Genomic DNA, 17,811 nt, shown 5'->3' with positions numbered 1-17,811 from the left:
ATTGACTTCGAATAAGCCAAAAGCCACCCATTATTGGTAACTGATGGGAAGCAAGTCAGTTACCACAGAGAGAAACAATGACGACCACACGGCGGGTGACCAACGCAACTGCCCATCCCGTGTCGAATTTCTCCATGAGGTAGATACGGGTGGGTGGGCAATTTCTTTTGTCACCCGCCGTGACCACAATCATTGGGTGATGTTGACGACAGCTATCAAGCGCCAACAAGAATGGTGATCAGAAGTGGCAACCATCGACTAGTAGTAATGATGGAAAGTATCATTATCAACTCAAGTACCTTTTTGCTTTCTGCTCCATGAGCTTTCGGCGGAGTGATACGCCGAGAGCAAGAGGCCGAACAGTTACGTGGGTGGTACCTGTCTCTTACCGAGCAACAACCCTATCACTGATTACTGACAGTAGAAGGTGAACTGCACGCCGCCTCGTCGAAGATATTTGAGGCACTGCTTGCGCCAGCTTGAAGCTCAGGGCCAAAGCGCCAAGGGAGGAAATATCATGACATCATCAAAACAAGCAGCATACGTACCTGTACCACAGACGAACGTTCATGTGCCTGTCTCCAGAGCACATGTTGGAGAAAGGACCTTGCGCCGCCGAACAGCATGACTATTATTGAGAGGGCCGACATGCTGAAAGAAGTCTGTGCTCAAGCTCATACTCCAGACATGTGAGTTCAGAAAGGAAAGACCGAAACAGCGGTAAAAAAAGGGAATTGTATGAATAAGACCCGTTCGCAAAATCTAATTGCAGCACTCGTTAATAAAGGACAATGATGTCGCCTTTCCTTCAGCAAGGCTATCCGCCGCTGTTTGTCATGATAAGGAAAGGCCATATTCCTCATCCCATCCACCAGTCCGTGATCCAAGCCTGTCTTCCTCCCCCCTACCCCATCACCTCCACGAGCAATAAACCGCTTGGATCCACACACCATCTCCCCACGCACCTTCCCCAAAACACATTCCAGTCTTCCATGTATCGTTGGCGCATCCCGCTTAATGGATTGACCATTCTTCGAAAAATGTCGATTTCTTGTGCCAAGTCGTGTTGTATGTCCAGAGTCTCGTGCCGTTTCGTTTCGCTTATCGAATCCGACGTGTATCGACGACTTAGACGTACTGCGACCTACAAACCGAAAACCGTCAGCACCCCCATCAAGTAAACGACCCAGCCAAGAATTCACGTACAGCCAGCGGATACCCTCGCCGTAGCCTTGTCTCATGACGACGGAGCACATGAAGACCTCGATGGGGCGGATGCCCTCGAGCGGGACCTTGCCCTTGCCCGTGGTCTGGTACAGGCCGAGCTCGTGCCTCAGCTGGTCCTCGGAGACGGCGTTGGGGTGGTCGATCTTGTTGCCGAGGATGAGGAAGGGCGTCTTCTGGAGCTCCTCCATCGACAGGAGCGCGTCCAGCTCGGCCTTGGACTCGGCGAAGCGCTCCGGATCCTTGGCGTCGACGAGGAAGACGATGCCGGAAACCTCGGGGAAGTAATCTTTCCACAGACGACGCGCCTGCTGGTGACCTGTTGTTGTTCGATTGCCATGCTTAGTAATGGCTCGGGAAGGGCTGGTGCCGTCGGCTGTGCGTGGCACGGAGAAGGGAGAGACGGGCAGGGGTGGCGGGGATGAGAGACATACCACCGAGATCGAAGGTAGTGAAGCGGCAGGAACCGATGCTCAGCTCCTCAGAGGCTGGGCTATTGTTAGCTGATGTCCAAAAGCGACCGCGATAACGAGTCCGGGGTTGGAAACGTACTAGGGTGGAGAGTGGGCTGAAGGATGGCACTGTTGGCCATGGTCAGCAATCTGCCTCGGAACTGTACCGTCTAGTGGGCGATGTGGAATACATACACGCGATCGTTCTGTAAGAGCAGACGTCGTCAGCGTTCATTGTCCGGGCGGCACCGAGTGAGGTCGGAGATGATGGGTGAACGTACCTTCAACATGTGCAGGAGAGTGGTCTTGCCGGCATTGTCGAGACCGAGGAAAAGCAGCTTCTGTATCCACCCGGACCGTCAGCGACCGCTTTCTCAACCGCATTCTGTGCGCCCGTGGCCAAATGCTTTCCAGAGGGCGGGTTGGATCGGGGCCACGCACCGCATGCTTGTTCAGCAGGCCCAAGCTTGCGAGGACATCCCAGACTGTTGCACACTTGAATCAGCAAACCATCCCGCAGATGTGTCTCCAGCTACAGGTGCAGTGCGCAGGCGCGACGGCTGCGAGCAGGGGTCTGAGGCGTCGCGGCGACGGGCACGAGACGGTGCTGATGGAAGGTTGGGCGGGCGGACGGGGCGGGCGGACGTACACCAGTCGATAATCCACATGGCGGCGGAGGTAGTTGGTTGCGCGAGGAGTGTAGAGGACGGAGCAAGTGTGCGTCGGAAGGTTGGCAGCTGCGGTGTTGGAAGCTGGAGAGTCGTCGGTGGAAATCTGTGGCCAGACCATGATGAGAGCCAACGTCAATCTGGCTCTTGGCAGCCTCTCCTCGGCTCCGCCCACGAGCCGCCCCGCCACTCACCCGCCGGCGCTGACTGAGCCTACCACTCCCACCTCCGCAGAACCCCAGCATTCGAGCAGGCACCAGCAATTCGCACTCATGACACGTTGCAAAACTGTCCCGAAACCAATGTGTCTCAATTCACCTACGACCCCATCGTTTGTACCGTCGTAACCCGGCTCCCAACCCATCCTCCCAACAGCCCATCCTCCCAACCCGTCCTATGCAAATGCTATGCTATCCGCGAACAGCCCTCCCTGAGCGATCGATATGAATAACTCCTCGCTGCCCAATGTGTTCCAGAAAGAAAGAACCCTCATTCGCAACGAAAGCAGAGATGGATGATAAGAAAACGCCTGGGTGTAATGCTTGGTCATCAAGTCGTGGGGTATCCTGCCCTTTTGCGTGTTGGAAGGCCGTGTGCCTGGCTGCAGAGCAGTCCGACGCAAAGCTGCAGGCATCGTCAAAATAGGGGAATATGCAGGAAGATTAAGACCTTGATATAAACAAATCGCTAGAGTACCTGCTGCGTCCAGCGAAAACGCCGAAAACGGGAAGCGTGGGTATTTACAGTAACGGAAATATGCAACGTGAAATGTGCGCGAGAGCAGCGACCAGCAAGTCCGGAGACTCGTAAAGGTGCCGACAAGTCAGCGGCGCTCCTCTCAGTACGAAAGCACATGCACTGGCGTGGCCTTCTTGCCTCTGTACGCGGCAAGCCCCATGCCAACCTCGCGCATGCGCTCCGCGCCCTTGCCCGGCGCAGGGCGGCGCTCTTCTTTTTTGCAAGCCTTGCGGCAATGCTTCTGGTATAGTTTTTCTTTGCGGCGCTGCCGCTTGAGGGCAGTTCCGGCTTTGATGTCCATGGGCCCACGCTTCAGCGTGTCGTTGGTAGTCGTCTCGCCCTCCTCGTCGTCGTCGTAGTAGGCGCTTTGGTGGAAGAGGGTAGGAGGCCGAGGGAGAGATGCCACAAACGTCGGCGGAGGCCCCTGATCCATACCCGCAAATTGAATCACCTTCTGCTGTCTATATGTAACAGCCAGGGACGTGCGACGCGCGTGCGGCGGGGAACGGACGCGGCCGGCAGGCGGCGGAGAACGGAGACGCTTCGGGGATTGACCGAAAAGACGACGGGGAGGCGGGGAGCGGTGGGCCTGTCCGCGCTTGGCCGGCGGTGGTGGAGAACGAAGACGCTTGGGCGACGAGATCGGGGAGCGCTTTGACCCTGTCCGACGACGGCCACGGCCTTCGATGTCGTCGATTTGGTCAAGCTGGCCATGCATCAACATGTGCTGGTCGCTGTCTTCAGCAGCCGCGTCCACTTCGTCGTCCTCGTCTTCCTCGTCCATCTCAGGGTCCGAGGTGGGGAAGGTGGGATCGATGTCCTGAGGAGTCTGCTTGTGTTTGGCAGCCCTGCGTTGCTCGAGGGCGGAGTAGTAAGCATCTTCCAGAGGGCGGTCCTCGTCGAGGGTGCCGCAGACGAAGTCCGTGCTGTCAGGAAGCTCGGGGCTACGAGGACGAATGTTGACTGGCTTCCTTTTCTTGGCAGGAGAAGCCTTGGTGAACACGCCAGAGCCAGATGCAATTGAGCAGGTAGAGTCGGACAGACTGCGATGACCTGATGGCCTAATGTGCTCAGGCTCACTGGAACTGGGGGCGACTATGCGACTAGGCGCCCACCATTGGTAGTCAGACCCGGCGTCACTTTCATCATCAGAACCAGCAAAGCCCTGCTCGTCGTCGGTCTGGAAACCGCCGTCAGAGACGCTGCCATCGGATATGACAGATTCATTGTCGTTCTCTTCTTCTTCCTCCTCTTCCTCTTCCTCTTCGTCATCGTCCAGGTCTTCGTCTAGGTCCAGATCCTCGTCATCCTCGTCAAGTAGTTCCTCATCCTCATCGTCGTCTTCCAATGCCTCCTCCTCGACCTCTTCGCCGAGTTTTCTCAACCCGTTCTCGATCTTCAAGGTGTCGGTAACCGTCAAGCGCGTCTTGTGGCATGTAAGCTCTTGGGTCCATTCTTCGACTTCCTCTTCGGAACTGGCAAATTCGTGAAAGCGCGTGGCCTCGCGGCGCCCGATGTCTGAGTTCTCGCTGTACTTTCTCGAGTGGCGAATGACAGAGGCACTCTTGCGTACGCTCTTAGGAGAGTCGTTCCGCACAGTCGAGTCTGAGCCACGGTGCGAGCGTGGCGCACCCTTGCCTGGAACAGCAAGCCGGTTCTGAGGCGGAGGAGGGCTTGCCATGCGAGACTTCTTCACAGGTGTCGTGACCTTCGCGTCGCATGCGAACTTGATGGTGCAACGGCGAGGAGTGGGCTCTGCAGCCTTCTCGTCGGCGCGGGGTGGGGACTGTGGCTTCGTGGGAGCAGCATTGGCACTGCTCTCCTTTCCGCAGGCAAAGGTGATGCACCTTCTGCGTCCGAGTCCCGCCTCAACCGAGTTTCCGTCGGTGATTTTGACAGTCTTGTTTTCAATCCTCTCCGCGATGTTCTTGTCGTGGCGGATGGTAAGAGCAAGATCGGATTCCTTCTTGATGGAGATGATGGGGAGACCTCGGAGGGTAGCAGGGAGCGGCGGGCTAGGAGAGCTGGTCCTTGTGCCGGGGCTCGTGAAACCTCCGTCGCTGGTAAGGTCGGTCGAAGCCGTGCTGACATTGCTCCACGTCGAGGCCGTGGACATGCCTCGCTTAAGCTCAACATGGTGGTCGTCATCCGACTGCGAATCGCTCTCGGAGTGGAGGGCCTGGGTCAACAAGGATTCCTTGTGGTGGCGAGATTTACACTGGCTCTTTGCGAAATTGGTCGCAATGCCCAATGGAGCAGGCTTGCGCGGAGTGGGGCGAGGGGTCCGCAGTTGTTCGTCAGGTGGTTCGTCGGTGTCTGCGAGAAGCTCCTCCCCGAGGCTCATGGAGCCTTCCTGCGCAGTCGGCTGGTTCTGGAGCGTCCTGGTCTGCATGTTTGCTGTGATGGTGTCGAAGTCTTTTTGGTTTGAAGCCATGTCTGAGAACGGCGGCAAATTTAGTACTAGCGGTGGCTGTAGTTCTGTGGCGAGCCAAGAAAATACTGGGGGCTGATGAAGCCGCTATGTGGAAATATACAGGTTTCGAGATTCGAAGGGAGAGGTTCCGCGCGTCCAGGGCCGGTGGCCGGCGGGGAGGCGTGGGCGAGTATGTGGCGGATGCTAGTCCGGCGCTGCTGTCGCTGTCGCTGTTGTAGTTGTCCCTAAGGACCGCAGGGCTATAATATCAGAACCAACATTGTGAGGTTTGATGTCGTGTTTCAAAAGATCAGGAAGCGGAAGGACAGCGGCCCTGCAGGCTTAGGGTGAGCATTAGAAGCAGGCGGGGAGCATGCTTGCTCGCGCTGGGGCGTACCTTGCGACGTTTGGAGCAAGATGCGCAGCAGAGTTGTGGCGATGCGCAGGCTGGGTCGCTGGGCGCGTCAAAAGGGCCGGATCCGCCAGCAGCCAAGAAATTGCTGCTCCTAATTTCCCAATTTCGCGCGGGTGAGACTCGGACACGGCCTCGTGAGGGGCGCGCACGCAGGGAGCGGCGGCGTGGAGAGGCGCGCGGGCGGACGGGCGATGCGGTGGTGCGGCGAGGGCGTGAGGAAGAGAGGTTGGTTGTGTGGGCGGGCTCGCTCTCAAGAAGGCGCTGTGCGTGCTAGCTCAAGCTTTTCGTTGCGGGAATTGCCCGGCAATTTTGCACGGTGGGCGCGCGAGAGGACCACGGGCGGCCGGGCGGTGCTAAATGAGTGTTGGGCGGGTGGGTCCGTCGCCGTGATGCCCGTGGGTGCGGTAGGGCAGCGCCTCGCCTGCATGCAACAGCACACAGCACGGAGCCACGGTGGCATCGGCTTAGTTAGATCTGCTTTGCTGACCGTCACCGCCGTGCGCCGTCAATCGCCGCGGCTCAGCCCTACTGCTTGGGGCATTCCGTCAGCGGCCGCAACGTGGATGGCCACCGCAACGCGCCTGCTCTCCCCTCCTGCAAAACCTGCTCTCCACGCGCCAACCAGCTGTGTGCGTGAGCTGAGCGAGCCCGCAGACCCTGATCGGCTGCCGTGCGACCGCGGCGGCCTGCCTGTTCCCGGCGCCACCGCCCACTCTTGCTGCCCGCATCTGACAGGCTCGGCTTGCTGTTACCGTCCTCGAGTGCGCGCTTTTCCCCCTCGCTGGAATGGGATGCCTTGCAGCCCATCATCGTGCCTCTCCGTGTCTCCCTCCCGCGCGCGCGTACGAGCTGTCGCACGCCCTCAACACATTGCGCTGCGCGCCACAGCAAGCAATTGCCTTTTGCACCGCTCGGGGCCGGCCAGGCGCGCCGCTGCCTGCTGTCCGGTCTCGTCGGATGGCTCATGGGCGCGGCTTCACCAACGGCAGAGCGCGACCGTTTCGGCTACGAGCAATTTCTCACGCACGCCCCTACCGCAGTCCTGAGGTGCCGCGCCTCATTGAGTTGTTCCGCACTCCTCCTTCCCCTATCTCACCGCTCTTCGCGCCCTGCTGCCTCTCGAGCTGGAAACTTGGAGGCTGCACCCACGTCTCGCAAGGTCATCTGCCAACAGTGCTTGCCGCGCCCTCATTCGCCTGCAGCAGCCGCTTGTCCGCATGCGCTGCCCTGTCTTTTGCTAGAGTCGCTGCAAGCGCAGCAGCCGCTTCGTGACTACGCGTGCGGTAGGTACCATCTCGCCGCCTCACCATTGCTTTGCCTCGTGCTGCGCACATCCAGCAAACATGTGGCAGCAATGATCACTGCATGCCGGGCGGCCTTAGCCGCCCTCGCGCCTGCACTCCACACGCGTTGCAAGGATGTCCCGCGCCGAACCACCAGCGTGGGGAACGTTGATGCCCTTAGGGTGTTGTCTGCTGAGGTCACTGTTGCTGGCCAGCTGGTACCGACGTCATCCAGTGCCGGTGTCACGGTACTTCGTCAAACAACACACATTCCTGATCCTCAGTCCGGCTTATGCGTTCGGCTACCGGCTCGTCAGCAGCTTCGTACCTTGCGTCACAGTCAGCTTCGCCTCCTGCTCGGGCGTGATCGGAGCAGTCCTGATGCTCCATTCTCCGAGGCCTCAGGTCCGCCCTGGGCGTTCCGTGGGCAGTCCAGCGCCACTGTTTCCAAAACAAACTGGCGGCGCTCCATGCGGTTCTGGACGTCCCCGCTCCGCCCACCTGCTGAATCAACTTGAATCAACCTTTTCGTCGCAGATGACAACGCCTGCAGGGGCGCTAACGTGCTCCGCTCTCAGGGAGATGGCCTAAGCAATGCCAGATCGTCAGCTGTCGTGTAATGCTGAGCCGTCAGGGAGGGCGCATCAATGCTGCGCCCATCCTTTGCTTCCGATGGGGCCGCCATGGCAGCACAGCCTTCAACACCAAGGCATAGCATCACGAATAGACTACGTGCAATAGCTTCCTGCCGTGTGTCGTTATGGAACAGCCGGGAAAGGTGCGAGTCAGAACTGCCCATTTTCGTCCTCGCGCGTCTCGGTGCTGCGTCACGAAAGCCCGTGGAGTCGTCCACGGCCAAGGTAAGGTTTCGAATTCGCGTCCATTCTACCGTTGCCTCAGCTCTTCCGTCAGATTCCCCGCGTATGAATGATAGCCGATCGTCGGGAGGGTACTTGAGGGTCGATATTGTTGTCATCACATTAACGTGCAACCTCCGGCGTCCTGCTCTCTAGGGCCAGGTCCTTCGCACGCCTCGTTGCAAGGGGCGTTGTTCTATCGACCGGTCCAGCCACCGGCCCCTTCCCATTTCTCTTTCCCGGACACCAAGCTTTGTCGGCCGATTTCGCTGCATTAACCCCGCAGGAGCGGGGTTGCCGTCTGTTGTGGTATCAAGCTACTGCAGTGACACTAGGTCCGCATATCTTGCATGACGCGGTACGCCCTATATCGAGTCCGAACGGTCTCTTCACGTATCCTTTCCCAGCATTCCGACAGCTGGAGGCTTACTTGGACACGGACAAGGCTCGTACGGGGTTGGAAGTTGGAAGCCACAGAGCGCCCCAGCGATAATTGTTTCTCATCACTATTGTCGAGTCCCAAAGCGTAGGTATCCGGAGGGAACCCCAACAAACACATGGTACGATCGGTGCCTTCTCCGGTAGGAATGCTCATATTTAAGCGCTGCATGGGCACTAATGCAAAGGCGTTCGGTCATCTGCGCCGTGGACAATCGCATATGCATACGATCACCTCCCCTTCCCGTGGATGCTTCTGGCCTTTCGAAAGCCTCGAACGGCGGCCGAATCCTCCAATATCCGACTTTCTTGTTTAGGGGCCGTAGGTGTTAGAACCGTTCAGCCCTGGCCAACACTCCACAATGCGCGATTTATAAAGCCTACGGTCGGAACTAGACTTCATCGCGCAGTGGACCAGCAGTTCACTACAAGATTGCCAACAATTGGTGAGGTGGCCGAGTTGGTTATGGCGCCAGGTTAAGGTTAAAGCTTAACGAGTTTCCTGGTGGGGCAACCCGCGCGAGTTCGAGTCTCGTCCTCATCAACATCTTTTTTGCTCTTTTCCTGTCCGCATGCCAGCTGTGTGGCGACTGATGGGAGATCTGGATCTAATTTTGAGCATCGGTTGGGGGTGGCCGGCTTCCGGCGGTTCTTTTCCGCCGGGGCTTATCCATGGCACATTGGGCAGCCGCAGAGCCAGAGCCACCGCCCACGACGTCACCTTCGTGATCGGAGCAGTCAACGTGGACGCTGACGAATTTCTTTGCCTCTCGCCCCCGCCATGGCGATTCCTGCGTTGCTCTGCCACCACCCATTGCTAAGGATGCGATCATCATTGCCGATTTCTTCAGGCTTCACAGCCCAATACCCACGATGCGACGTCGGCTCATGCACCCGCCGATCTGCTGGCGGCTAACGAAACTCGAGCGATACATGCTCGCCGTTTTGCCGCCACATGGCACAGTAGCCTTACAGCGGACCCGTCTTGGCCTTGGCTACATTGCCACTTTAGGCTACCGGCATGTCTTATCAGACAGCTACGCCTGCACTCCAGCCGATACGGAAGAAGGCACGTTTACAGCAAGAGTTGGGGGCCATCCGTACCGCTGTGGCTTACTGGAGGTCATGCTCCTCCATGCCCTCCGCCCGACGCCTCCGCTCTTCGCAACTGCCTAGAGGGCTTCAATGGCGTGGTCAAAGCAGTCTGGCCCTGCGCCAGAGGATCACTCTTCTCAGCCGCATAGTTACAGGCGTTGCGCACGCGGTAAGAGGTCCAACAACGGCCTCTCACTTTTTTGTGGGTGGCGGTGAGCGACTTCGTTTTGGATGGTACATACCTTGCGTCTCTGAATCTGAGCTTCGATTTCGTCCGTTCACCTTCGCTCTTGACCGCGCCCTCGTTTTGCCAGTGTCGTGTCTTTTCCATGACCTCCATGCCATTGCTTCGAATGCTCGCAGCCCACGACAACCGTCTCTCGGGTTGTTACCATGCCCCAACCTGACTTCGCGCAATGCGGTAAGGATTACATCAAAAACAACCCCTTTTAGCGCACCGTACTAGCCATTGCGAGATTGGTCGGTTCACCAATGGCGAGCCTGGCTTATATCCTGTGGAGCATTAAGGTCTCCGCCAAGTGCGCGCTTATGGGTATGTCACACGGTTTCGGCGTAGCCGTGTACCCTAATGTGCGGATCGTACAAGTCAAACTGACGTGGGCACCAATAGTCGGCATGGCCACGCGTTGCGACCACGACAGCACCAATCAGGACAGCCATTCCGACAGCATCCGCGACTCGTTCTACATCCTAATGACCATGAAACAGTACACTACGAGGCGCAGCGAGACCCTGAACAAGGAGGCCGAAGGCTTGCTGCGTTGTGCTTTTCAGCCAAGACATTCAGCTGCTTGGCAAGGATGGCAAAGGAAAAACGCTCAATGAAGTCCGCCATAACCTCGCGTGTCGTGCTAGGGTTTGTGTCCACTGGATGGTTCCTATTTTCCATTGCCATCTCCATCCCGTCGTCCTTTGGGCAATTGGGCTAGAACGCAACTACACATGATCTGGCTCTCGGACTTCTCTTTGCCTAGCTCTCCGTGCTCATCCCCTGCAGCATCGTTGACCGCAATCCCGTGGCGGCAGAATCGCCGGTCAAAGCCGAGTTCGTGGGAATTATGGCGCGGCCCATCCCATACTATCCGATATCGAGAAGAGCTACATTACGGCCCATGGACGCGGATGGCTCACCAACGAATCTAAAGCACGTTTCCACCTCGTACTCGGTATCGTGGACAAAGGTTTGCTCTAGCTTGACTTTCGCGAGACATGGCAAATTTGCAGTGCTGTGATTATTCTTGGAGGAACAACAGCCTTGGACGCCTTCATACTGTCGTACTACACGCCGGCAGTCGGACTTGAATGCAGAAGTGGCGGATATGTCATTTTCCGCGTCATGTGTTTCGCATTGTTAGTATTCGAACTCTTGGTGTGGTGGTTTGCATCTCCAGTCCGCCCGGAGCAGCCTCATTGGGTAAGACGGAGCATCACGCAAATTCAACAGCAGCACACAGTTATCCGGATGGAAAAGAAGCCACACGATATGCTTGACCACTTCGCCAACTCAGCAGAAAATCTACTTGCCGGGTCATTCTCCCGGCTTGTCGACACAATGCCGTTCACTTCTTGGTTGAAAGAAGCTGCCGACTGTTGTCGAGACTAGACTTTTCAGCAGTGGACTGAGGATTGCTTCTTCCGACCGTTGCAGTTTATCAATCTTATCTGGCTTCTCTACATGGCACTGGTGCAACCTCTCAATTCATACAAGACTTGCGATTGCCAAACCAGTACATGGGGCAGATCGGGCGGATACACGGATCTCCTACAGAGCGACCAACCCCAACAGTCCCTGGGTGCGGTGGTACTGCAAGTACACTTTCTCTCCGTTGCCACCAAGTCCGCAGACGACAAATCCGCGGAACCCCATCAGCTCCGCGTAATCACTCTTCTCCCCTCCCCCACCGACCAAACACCAGTCACCCCCCATTTCCCCAGGGCCCGCAGGCACCGCCGTCAGCACCGCCATCGTGGCCTTCTCGGCATGTCCTACGTCGTCAGTGGATGGTGCCGGCAAATCGCACCCCATCGCCGCTCACAGCGGCCGGCGCCGCACCCGTACCTACCGTCGCTGGACATGCCGACCCTTCCGCCTTCCCGCCCGCGCGATACTTCGGCTATTCTGCAGGGGTAGGAAGAGTTGGCAGTGGATGCCTGATGGACCTGGGGGTGAGAGACGCAGTGATGGAGGGAGCGAGGTCGGGCCGTTGGGCGTAACACCGAGTATCGAGCTACAGGAGTGGTGGGAGGAGGCGCGGCCGGATGGTGGCGGTGGCGGCGTGCGGTGATGACGCAAGCGGTAGCCGTGGGTCTCGGTATCGGTAGGGTTCCGTCTCGCTGGATACGTTTGATGAGATTGGGTTTGATTACGACAGTCATCGTCATCAGCAGCAGCACGGTCGGGACCCGTTGGCTACGGACACGTCGCAGTTCAACACGCCGTACTTCCCGGGCAGTCGCGGGGTGAGGGGTAGAAGTAGGAGTAGGGGTGAGAGCGATTCGAGTACGAGCGGTTTGGTGGTCGGAGCGGAAAGGCGGCTGTCGGATGATGAGGTCATTGTGGGGATCGGGAACGGTGCAGGTGATGGTTGGGGAGAGGAGATGAGGAGTGCGTTGAGGTCGGCGAGTCAGGTGGGGAGTGCGGAGGATAGGGGGAGAGGGTGGAAGAGACCAGGGACGTGATGCTACCGCCCCCGCCACCGCCGGCCGCAAGGAGAAGTGTGGAGTTGCTTGTTGTGGGGGAGGGGGTGGCTTGGGGCTGAGGCCGGCGTATGTCAGAATGGGCACGGATGAGGCTGGTGGGGAGGCGAGATGAAGGATTCAGGAGAGGGAGTTGCGGCAGTGGAGAGTTAAAGGAGCAAATGATGTCACGGATGCACGGTTTGATGAGGATGTTAAGTTAATGATGTATGATCACAGGTGTCCAAGCACATCAGCGAAGGCGTTAATGGGGGGGATGGATTCAATAAAGCATCACTATATATTTTCTGTCGTAGTCGAAATGAGATATTGAGCGCATGGAGACTTTCAGCATTGACCTTCTGCGCCACTTTCACTGCAAAGCCTACGATATACAATCTCTGCCTTGTAACTTCCTACTGCGGTAATTTGCCAAGCAGCGTCCGTGTCGTTGCATTTGTACGCCCTCAGCGGGTTGCAAAAGAAATGAGCCCACCGATTTTGTCTCAAAGGAACATTCCGCTCTGCTGATGTACGCAGTGAAATCCCATGGACTTGAAAAGGAATGTATACCCCTGTCTGACCATGCTCAGCGTTTCTGGTCAGCTGTGTTGACAAAGCGTGGCAGCAGAAGCGGTGAAAATGCGGCTGGGCAATATGCATCAGCAGGAAGCATATTGTTGAGGGATGCTATGGGCTCAAAAATCGTGGGCGTCTAAAACTACAAGCATCTACAGAACATTTTATTTTTGATCATTTACCAAGCAGAGAATTGGTTCATGGCGGATGAGCGACCACGAATTTAGATTCACTTCACTTCGCCTCGGGATGTTGGTGGGTTGAAAGTGGTCCGTTGTCGATCACGTACACTATGGAATAACAAACTTCTCTGAATGCGTTTCGCTGTTATATTGTTTTGTACAAGTTTCTCACTATCTATGAATGACGCTGATGTTCGTTACCGTACCCTTTTACCGGGTCATACTCATACTCCGGGCCGCGGACTGAAACGAAGAATCGAAGAATTAAAAACCAGCGCAAACTCAAACATATGGACTTCGCTGTGCTTGTTCATTAAGCAGCTTTGAAGGACTGCAGCGATTACGGAGTATAAAGTCGGTTTGCTTCGTGTTGCAACAAGGCCAGGGTCTATCTTGACTGCATACATACGCACCATCCATGTATATGTAAGTTTCCGGACAAGTGCTTTATGTAGGATACAAACTAATGAATTCTCCAGAACTGTTTTTTACGAGAATGAAACTGGTAAAGTTGGTGATATATATTCCAGCAATAATGCACATTTCACTCGGCCACCATCAATCATTTCACGGTCCTCGACAGCCTTTTTAAAACACTGAAGATACGCAGCATCCACAACAGCTGATCTCCGTGAATACTACTGTCACATTTTAGTTGAATGCTGGAATTCCAAGCTCCAGTGGCGATACGCAACCGTCACCTGCACAAAACCAGTCGACCAAAAGAGCTGTAGAGCTCCGGGCAGTTTCGCGGCAATGCTGTCTTGCCGAGGAACACGCTCGGGCCCCGTAGCTCCCCATGTGGAGTGCAAAAAAGCGAACCGTCAGCCCTCAACAAAAAGATGTGGGAACTGAGCACTGAAACCCAGCACCATCACCTGCAGCAGACGGGCCAACCAAAAGAGCTCTAGAGCTCTGGGCAGGCTTACGTCAACGTACTGGCGTGTCTCGTGCCGAGGAACGCGCTCGGACCGCGCGGATCCCTGCACCGGATGCAAAAACCTCAACTGACACCCCGACAGCCACCCCCAGGCCCCCAACACCCCCAACACCCCCAAAACAAAAAGATCGTGGGGATTGAGCCCAACGCGGGGGTCGAACCCGCAGCCTTGAGATTAAGAGTCTCACGCTCTACCGATTGAGCTAGCCGGGCGGCTGTAGCAAGATGGGGAGCCATCTTACGGTGTTGATGGAGAAAGTTCGCACACTGGTCAATATATGCCTTAAAACACGCCAGAGCGGCTGTCGCATAGCACACAGGCGAAGAGAACGCAGAGAAGAACAACCTGTGCCAGTTTGTTTGAGTAGATTCCATAGATTGGCGCTAAAGTTGAAAATTTTCTCCCCCTCGTTTACGGATTTCCTCATTCGGCTTAGTCTATTCTTGGGGACCGAGACTACGGCCCCTGCTTTTAACAGCTTTACAAGGAGATTCCATCTGATGTCACCGTGTAGAGGAAGGTATGCTGGAAGATTCGCTTCATGGGCAATGTAGTGGTGAGCAAACCCGCGAAGGTCTCACATCCTCGTCGCCCATCGATTTCACCGCATGAGATACCAAATTCAATGTCAAGGCTTGACGGGATAACCTATGGAGTGTTCTATTATCGATTATTACATGCCATTCGACGCCAAGTAGTCTCATGTTGCTCAAGCCGCTGGGGAATGTTCTTCCTTGATCTTCACTATCTGAGCCCTTCGGTTCTCGGACGCTTCGTCATTATTTCTGCAAGCCTCCTTCTTTGCCGTTCGTCGGCCGGGCTTGGTTGTCGCCTTTACCCTTCATTACTGATATCCCGGCGGGTGACAAAGGAAATTGCCCACCCGCATTTGCCTTACATAGATGCCGCATTATCGTAGGCAGTGGAATTCAAGATCCGGAGGTAAATGCGTGCATTTCAAACTTATATTTATATCCGGATCTTGTATCCAACTGCCTATCCTATGTCAATGTTTTCCATGAGGCAGATCCGGACGGGCAATACCTTTTGCCACCCTCCGTAATATGGTGTATGACCTTGGTAGGAAGGCTGTTTGACCATTTCCAATATAAAGGCAACTATATGTTCGGAATGCAAGCTCCACAAACATGTAGCGCCATGAGAACTGGGTCATCTACGTGAAGCTACAGCCTTTTCGATACTGCTAATGTCCAATAGCCATCATGTGTCCGCCAAACTCTATCTCCACCTTCCCACCGCACCACGAAATCGATCCCCGTATTTCTTAAAATCTCCCCTCCCTCCCTTCACCGCTGCCCCTCCCCACATCATCATCATCATCATCCGCATAAACCACTCCCTCCTTGCCCGCCCTAATCCTCCTCCTCCTCACCCTCCTCACCTTCCCCTCCAAATCCCTCGTCAACCACCACCCCCACAGCCCCGCCAACCACGCCCCACCCACCGCGCCCGCACAAATCGCAAACGGGACGCGATACCCATCATGCGCATACCTGTCCTGAAACAGCTGCGGCCCCACCACGCCGCCGACCTGGCCGACGCAATTCTGAAAAGCCAGGCCAAACGCAGCCCCAGTAGCGCCCTCGAGCGTAGCACTGCGCCACGCCCAGAACGGGATGAACCAAACACTATAGAACAGGGTGCCCAGCACGCACGCCGCGTACACGACCGCCTTGTCACTCACCGGCGCCGCCAGCAATGCGAAGAAGACGAGCTCCGCGGCGCCGATGAGGGCGATGAGCAGCGGGCGGGCGAACCACGCGTGCTTCAGCACCCACCCGGCGGCCACGATGGCGAGCACCGAGCCCAGCGCGGGCGGCATGTTGAGCAGCTGGTTGCGCGGCAGCCCCGCGAAGCCGAGCGAGGTCGTGATGGTGGGGAGCTGCCACTGCAGGGCGTAGCCGGCGAGGTTGGTGAGGAACTGCGCGAGCATGAAGGCGTAGGTGCGCGGGTCGCGCAGGGAGGCGCCGATTTCGCGCGCGGAGAAGGCGGGGTCCGAGGTTTTGGGGGCGGTCGAGGGCAGCCGGGCTTCGAGGTAGGCTTGCTCGCGCGGCGTGAGCCAGTGGCGCGAGCGCGGCGATTTGGGGTAGTCGGGGAGGACGAGGTAGACGATGCCGGCGAAGAGGATGGTGAAGAGGCCTTCGAGGAGGTAGACCCTGTTTTGGGGAAGAGGTTGGGTGTCAGTGAGGGTGGTTTCTTTTAAGTGTGCCAGCGCACATAAGAGAAGATGTGAGCCATCATCGAAAATGCTACATGGGTAGTTGAATCCAATGTCCGGACGTGGATGTGCGCTCTGAATCCGGAAACTTCCATCCAGGTATTGGATTCAACTACCCATGTAGCATTTCCGGTTGGGCTGAGAGGGCTCAAATATCTATGGGTGAGCGGGTTTTCCTTTGACGCACCATCGCCAGGCGGACAGGCCGCCGATACCGTTCATATAGCTGATTCCGTACGCCAGAAGCGAACCGACGATCCCGGAGGTATTTTGGAATCCAAACATCCACATGATGGGCTTGCCATACTCGTCTGTTCTATACCAAGACGCAAGCTGCACGGCAAGACCCGGGAACATACCTGGAGATGGTAAGTCAGCACTTCAAACATCAGACCGAGTGCTTCTGCCTTACCAGCTTCCATCATCCCCAGGAACCAGCGCGCGGCGTACAGTCCTTCTTTGTTCTTGACGGCGGCATGGCATGCCAGGACTATCCCCCACGAGAGGATGATCCGTGTTTGCCAGTTGCGAGGAAGGACCTTCTTCATTACCAAATTGCTCGGAACTTCGAAAATAATGTAGCTGACCTGCCTCGACGGTCAATGTTGCTCGTGCAGCTGTCGGCTTTTCCCCAACTCACAAAGTAAATTGATTGAACCCAGTTGTACTGGTTGGCCGTCATGCTCAGTTCGTTCAGGATATTTGAGGGCTGCCCAACCTGCAGCACTTTCACATTTGCGGCGTTCATGTAGTCGATCTGGAATCGTCAGTGATAGTTCTCGACCCCTCACACAAACCACGCACGTTTTTAATGACGTAGATCAACCCAATGAGGACCAAAAACCTCCGATCGACTTTCCGCATGATTGCTTTGTCTTCTGCGGCGGAAAAGGACGCGAGAAACGCCTTCTTTCCTTCTTCCGTCCCATCGTGGAACTCGGCAGTGCCGCTTTGCGAAGGTGCTGGGCTGTCCTCGACGGCGGCTTCTTTGCCCTCCGACATATTGAACGACAATTGAGGGGCTGTGTATCAGCGCAACAGCATGGTCTGCACTAGTGTGGTCAGGCTGGGATGTCGGCGAGAAGTGTTGGCTTCAACCGTTCAGCAAAGTGCGCGCGGACGTGACACGAAATAAAAGCTCGCATGAGAGCACGTCACAGCCCCTCGGCATGCTGGCACCTTATCGCCGAATGTGCAGTGTGAAAAGCCATAGAGGGTGGCGGGCCAGTGCCGAAGAAGCGGGCCCGCCATGCATTTTGCCATTGCGCGCCTCGCGCACGCAATCTCATTGCTTTTGTAGAGGAATTTTCCGATGCAACGACGATGGCAGTGCTGACGAACGGTATCTACCCCGCTTGGTGGGACGGTAAGTCGATGAGTGGGGTGGCGGATCTGGTCTGTCATGTAGCGTTGAAGCGTGGGGATGACGGTTCCGCCGCTTTCCCGCATCTGGGCATGACGTGATCGGAGAGGGTTCTGGCGAGCGCTCCAACGTCGAAGGTTAACGGCAATAAGATCTGCACAGCGTTCCGAGCGGGAATGCAATAAGCTTAAACGGTACAAGCTATGTGTGGCTCAGTCGTTGACTCG

At 56.5% G+C, this 17,811-nt stretch overlaps 3 protein-coding genes and 2 non-coding genes across 5 annotated transcripts; 1 reads left to right on the top strand and 4 right to left on the bottom strand.

Annotated features, from left to right (window-relative positions):
- Positions 1 to 1,128: 1,128 nt before the first annotated feature.
- Positions 1,129 to 1,816, bottom strand: SAR1 (COPII coat GTPase; the record flags this gene model as incomplete). The annotated part of the gene is made up of 4 exons (XM_066773069.1): positions 1,129 to 1,137; positions 1,203 to 1,543; positions 1,659 to 1,712; positions 1,777 to 1,816. 4 exons carry the CDS (start codon positions 1,814 to 1,816, stop codon positions 1,129 to 1,131), a joined length of 444 nt encoding a protein of 147 aa, XP_066635636.1.
- A 1,366-nt stretch (positions 1,817 to 3,182) lies between these two features.
- On the bottom strand, positions 3,183 to 5,516 carry SLS55_001576 (uncharacterized protein; the record flags this gene model as incomplete). The annotated part of the gene is made up of 1 exon (XM_066773068.1): positions 3,183 to 5,516. One exon carries the CDS (start codon positions 5,514 to 5,516, stop codon positions 3,183 to 3,185), a length of 2,334 nt encoding a protein of 777 aa, XP_066635635.1.
- A 3,417-nt stretch (positions 5,517 to 8,933) lies between these two features.
- SLS55_001575 lies at positions 8,934 to 9,032 on the top strand. Its single transcript has one exon. It is a non-coding gene; the product is annotated as a tRNA-Leu (tRNA).
- A 5,089-nt stretch (positions 9,033 to 14,121) lies between these two features.
- On the bottom strand, positions 14,122 to 14,194 carry SLS55_001574. The gene has a single exon. It is a non-coding gene; the product is annotated as a tRNA-Lys (tRNA).
- A 962-nt stretch (positions 14,195 to 15,156) lies between these two features.
- Positions 15,157 to 17,223, bottom strand: SLS55_001573 (uncharacterized protein; the record flags this gene model as incomplete). The annotated part of the gene is made up of 6 exons (XM_066773067.1): positions 15,157 to 15,166; positions 15,497 to 16,159; positions 16,409 to 16,580; positions 16,634 to 16,808; positions 16,880 to 16,978; positions 17,026 to 17,223. 6 exons carry the CDS (start codon positions 17,221 to 17,223, stop codon positions 15,157 to 15,159), a joined length of 1,317 nt encoding a protein of 438 aa, XP_066635634.1.
- Between the last annotated feature and the right edge of the window lie 588 nt (positions 17,224 to 17,811).

The sequence above is a fragment of the Diplodia seriata genome (assembly GCF_021436955.1).
Source record: "Diplodia seriata strain FDS-637 chromosome Unknown scaffold_2, whole genome shotgun sequence".
Lineage (NCBI taxonomy): Eukaryota > Fungi > Ascomycota > Dothideomycetes > Botryosphaeriales > Botryosphaeriaceae > Diplodia > Diplodia seriata.
This window is presented reverse-complemented; position numbering and strand designations above follow the sequence as displayed.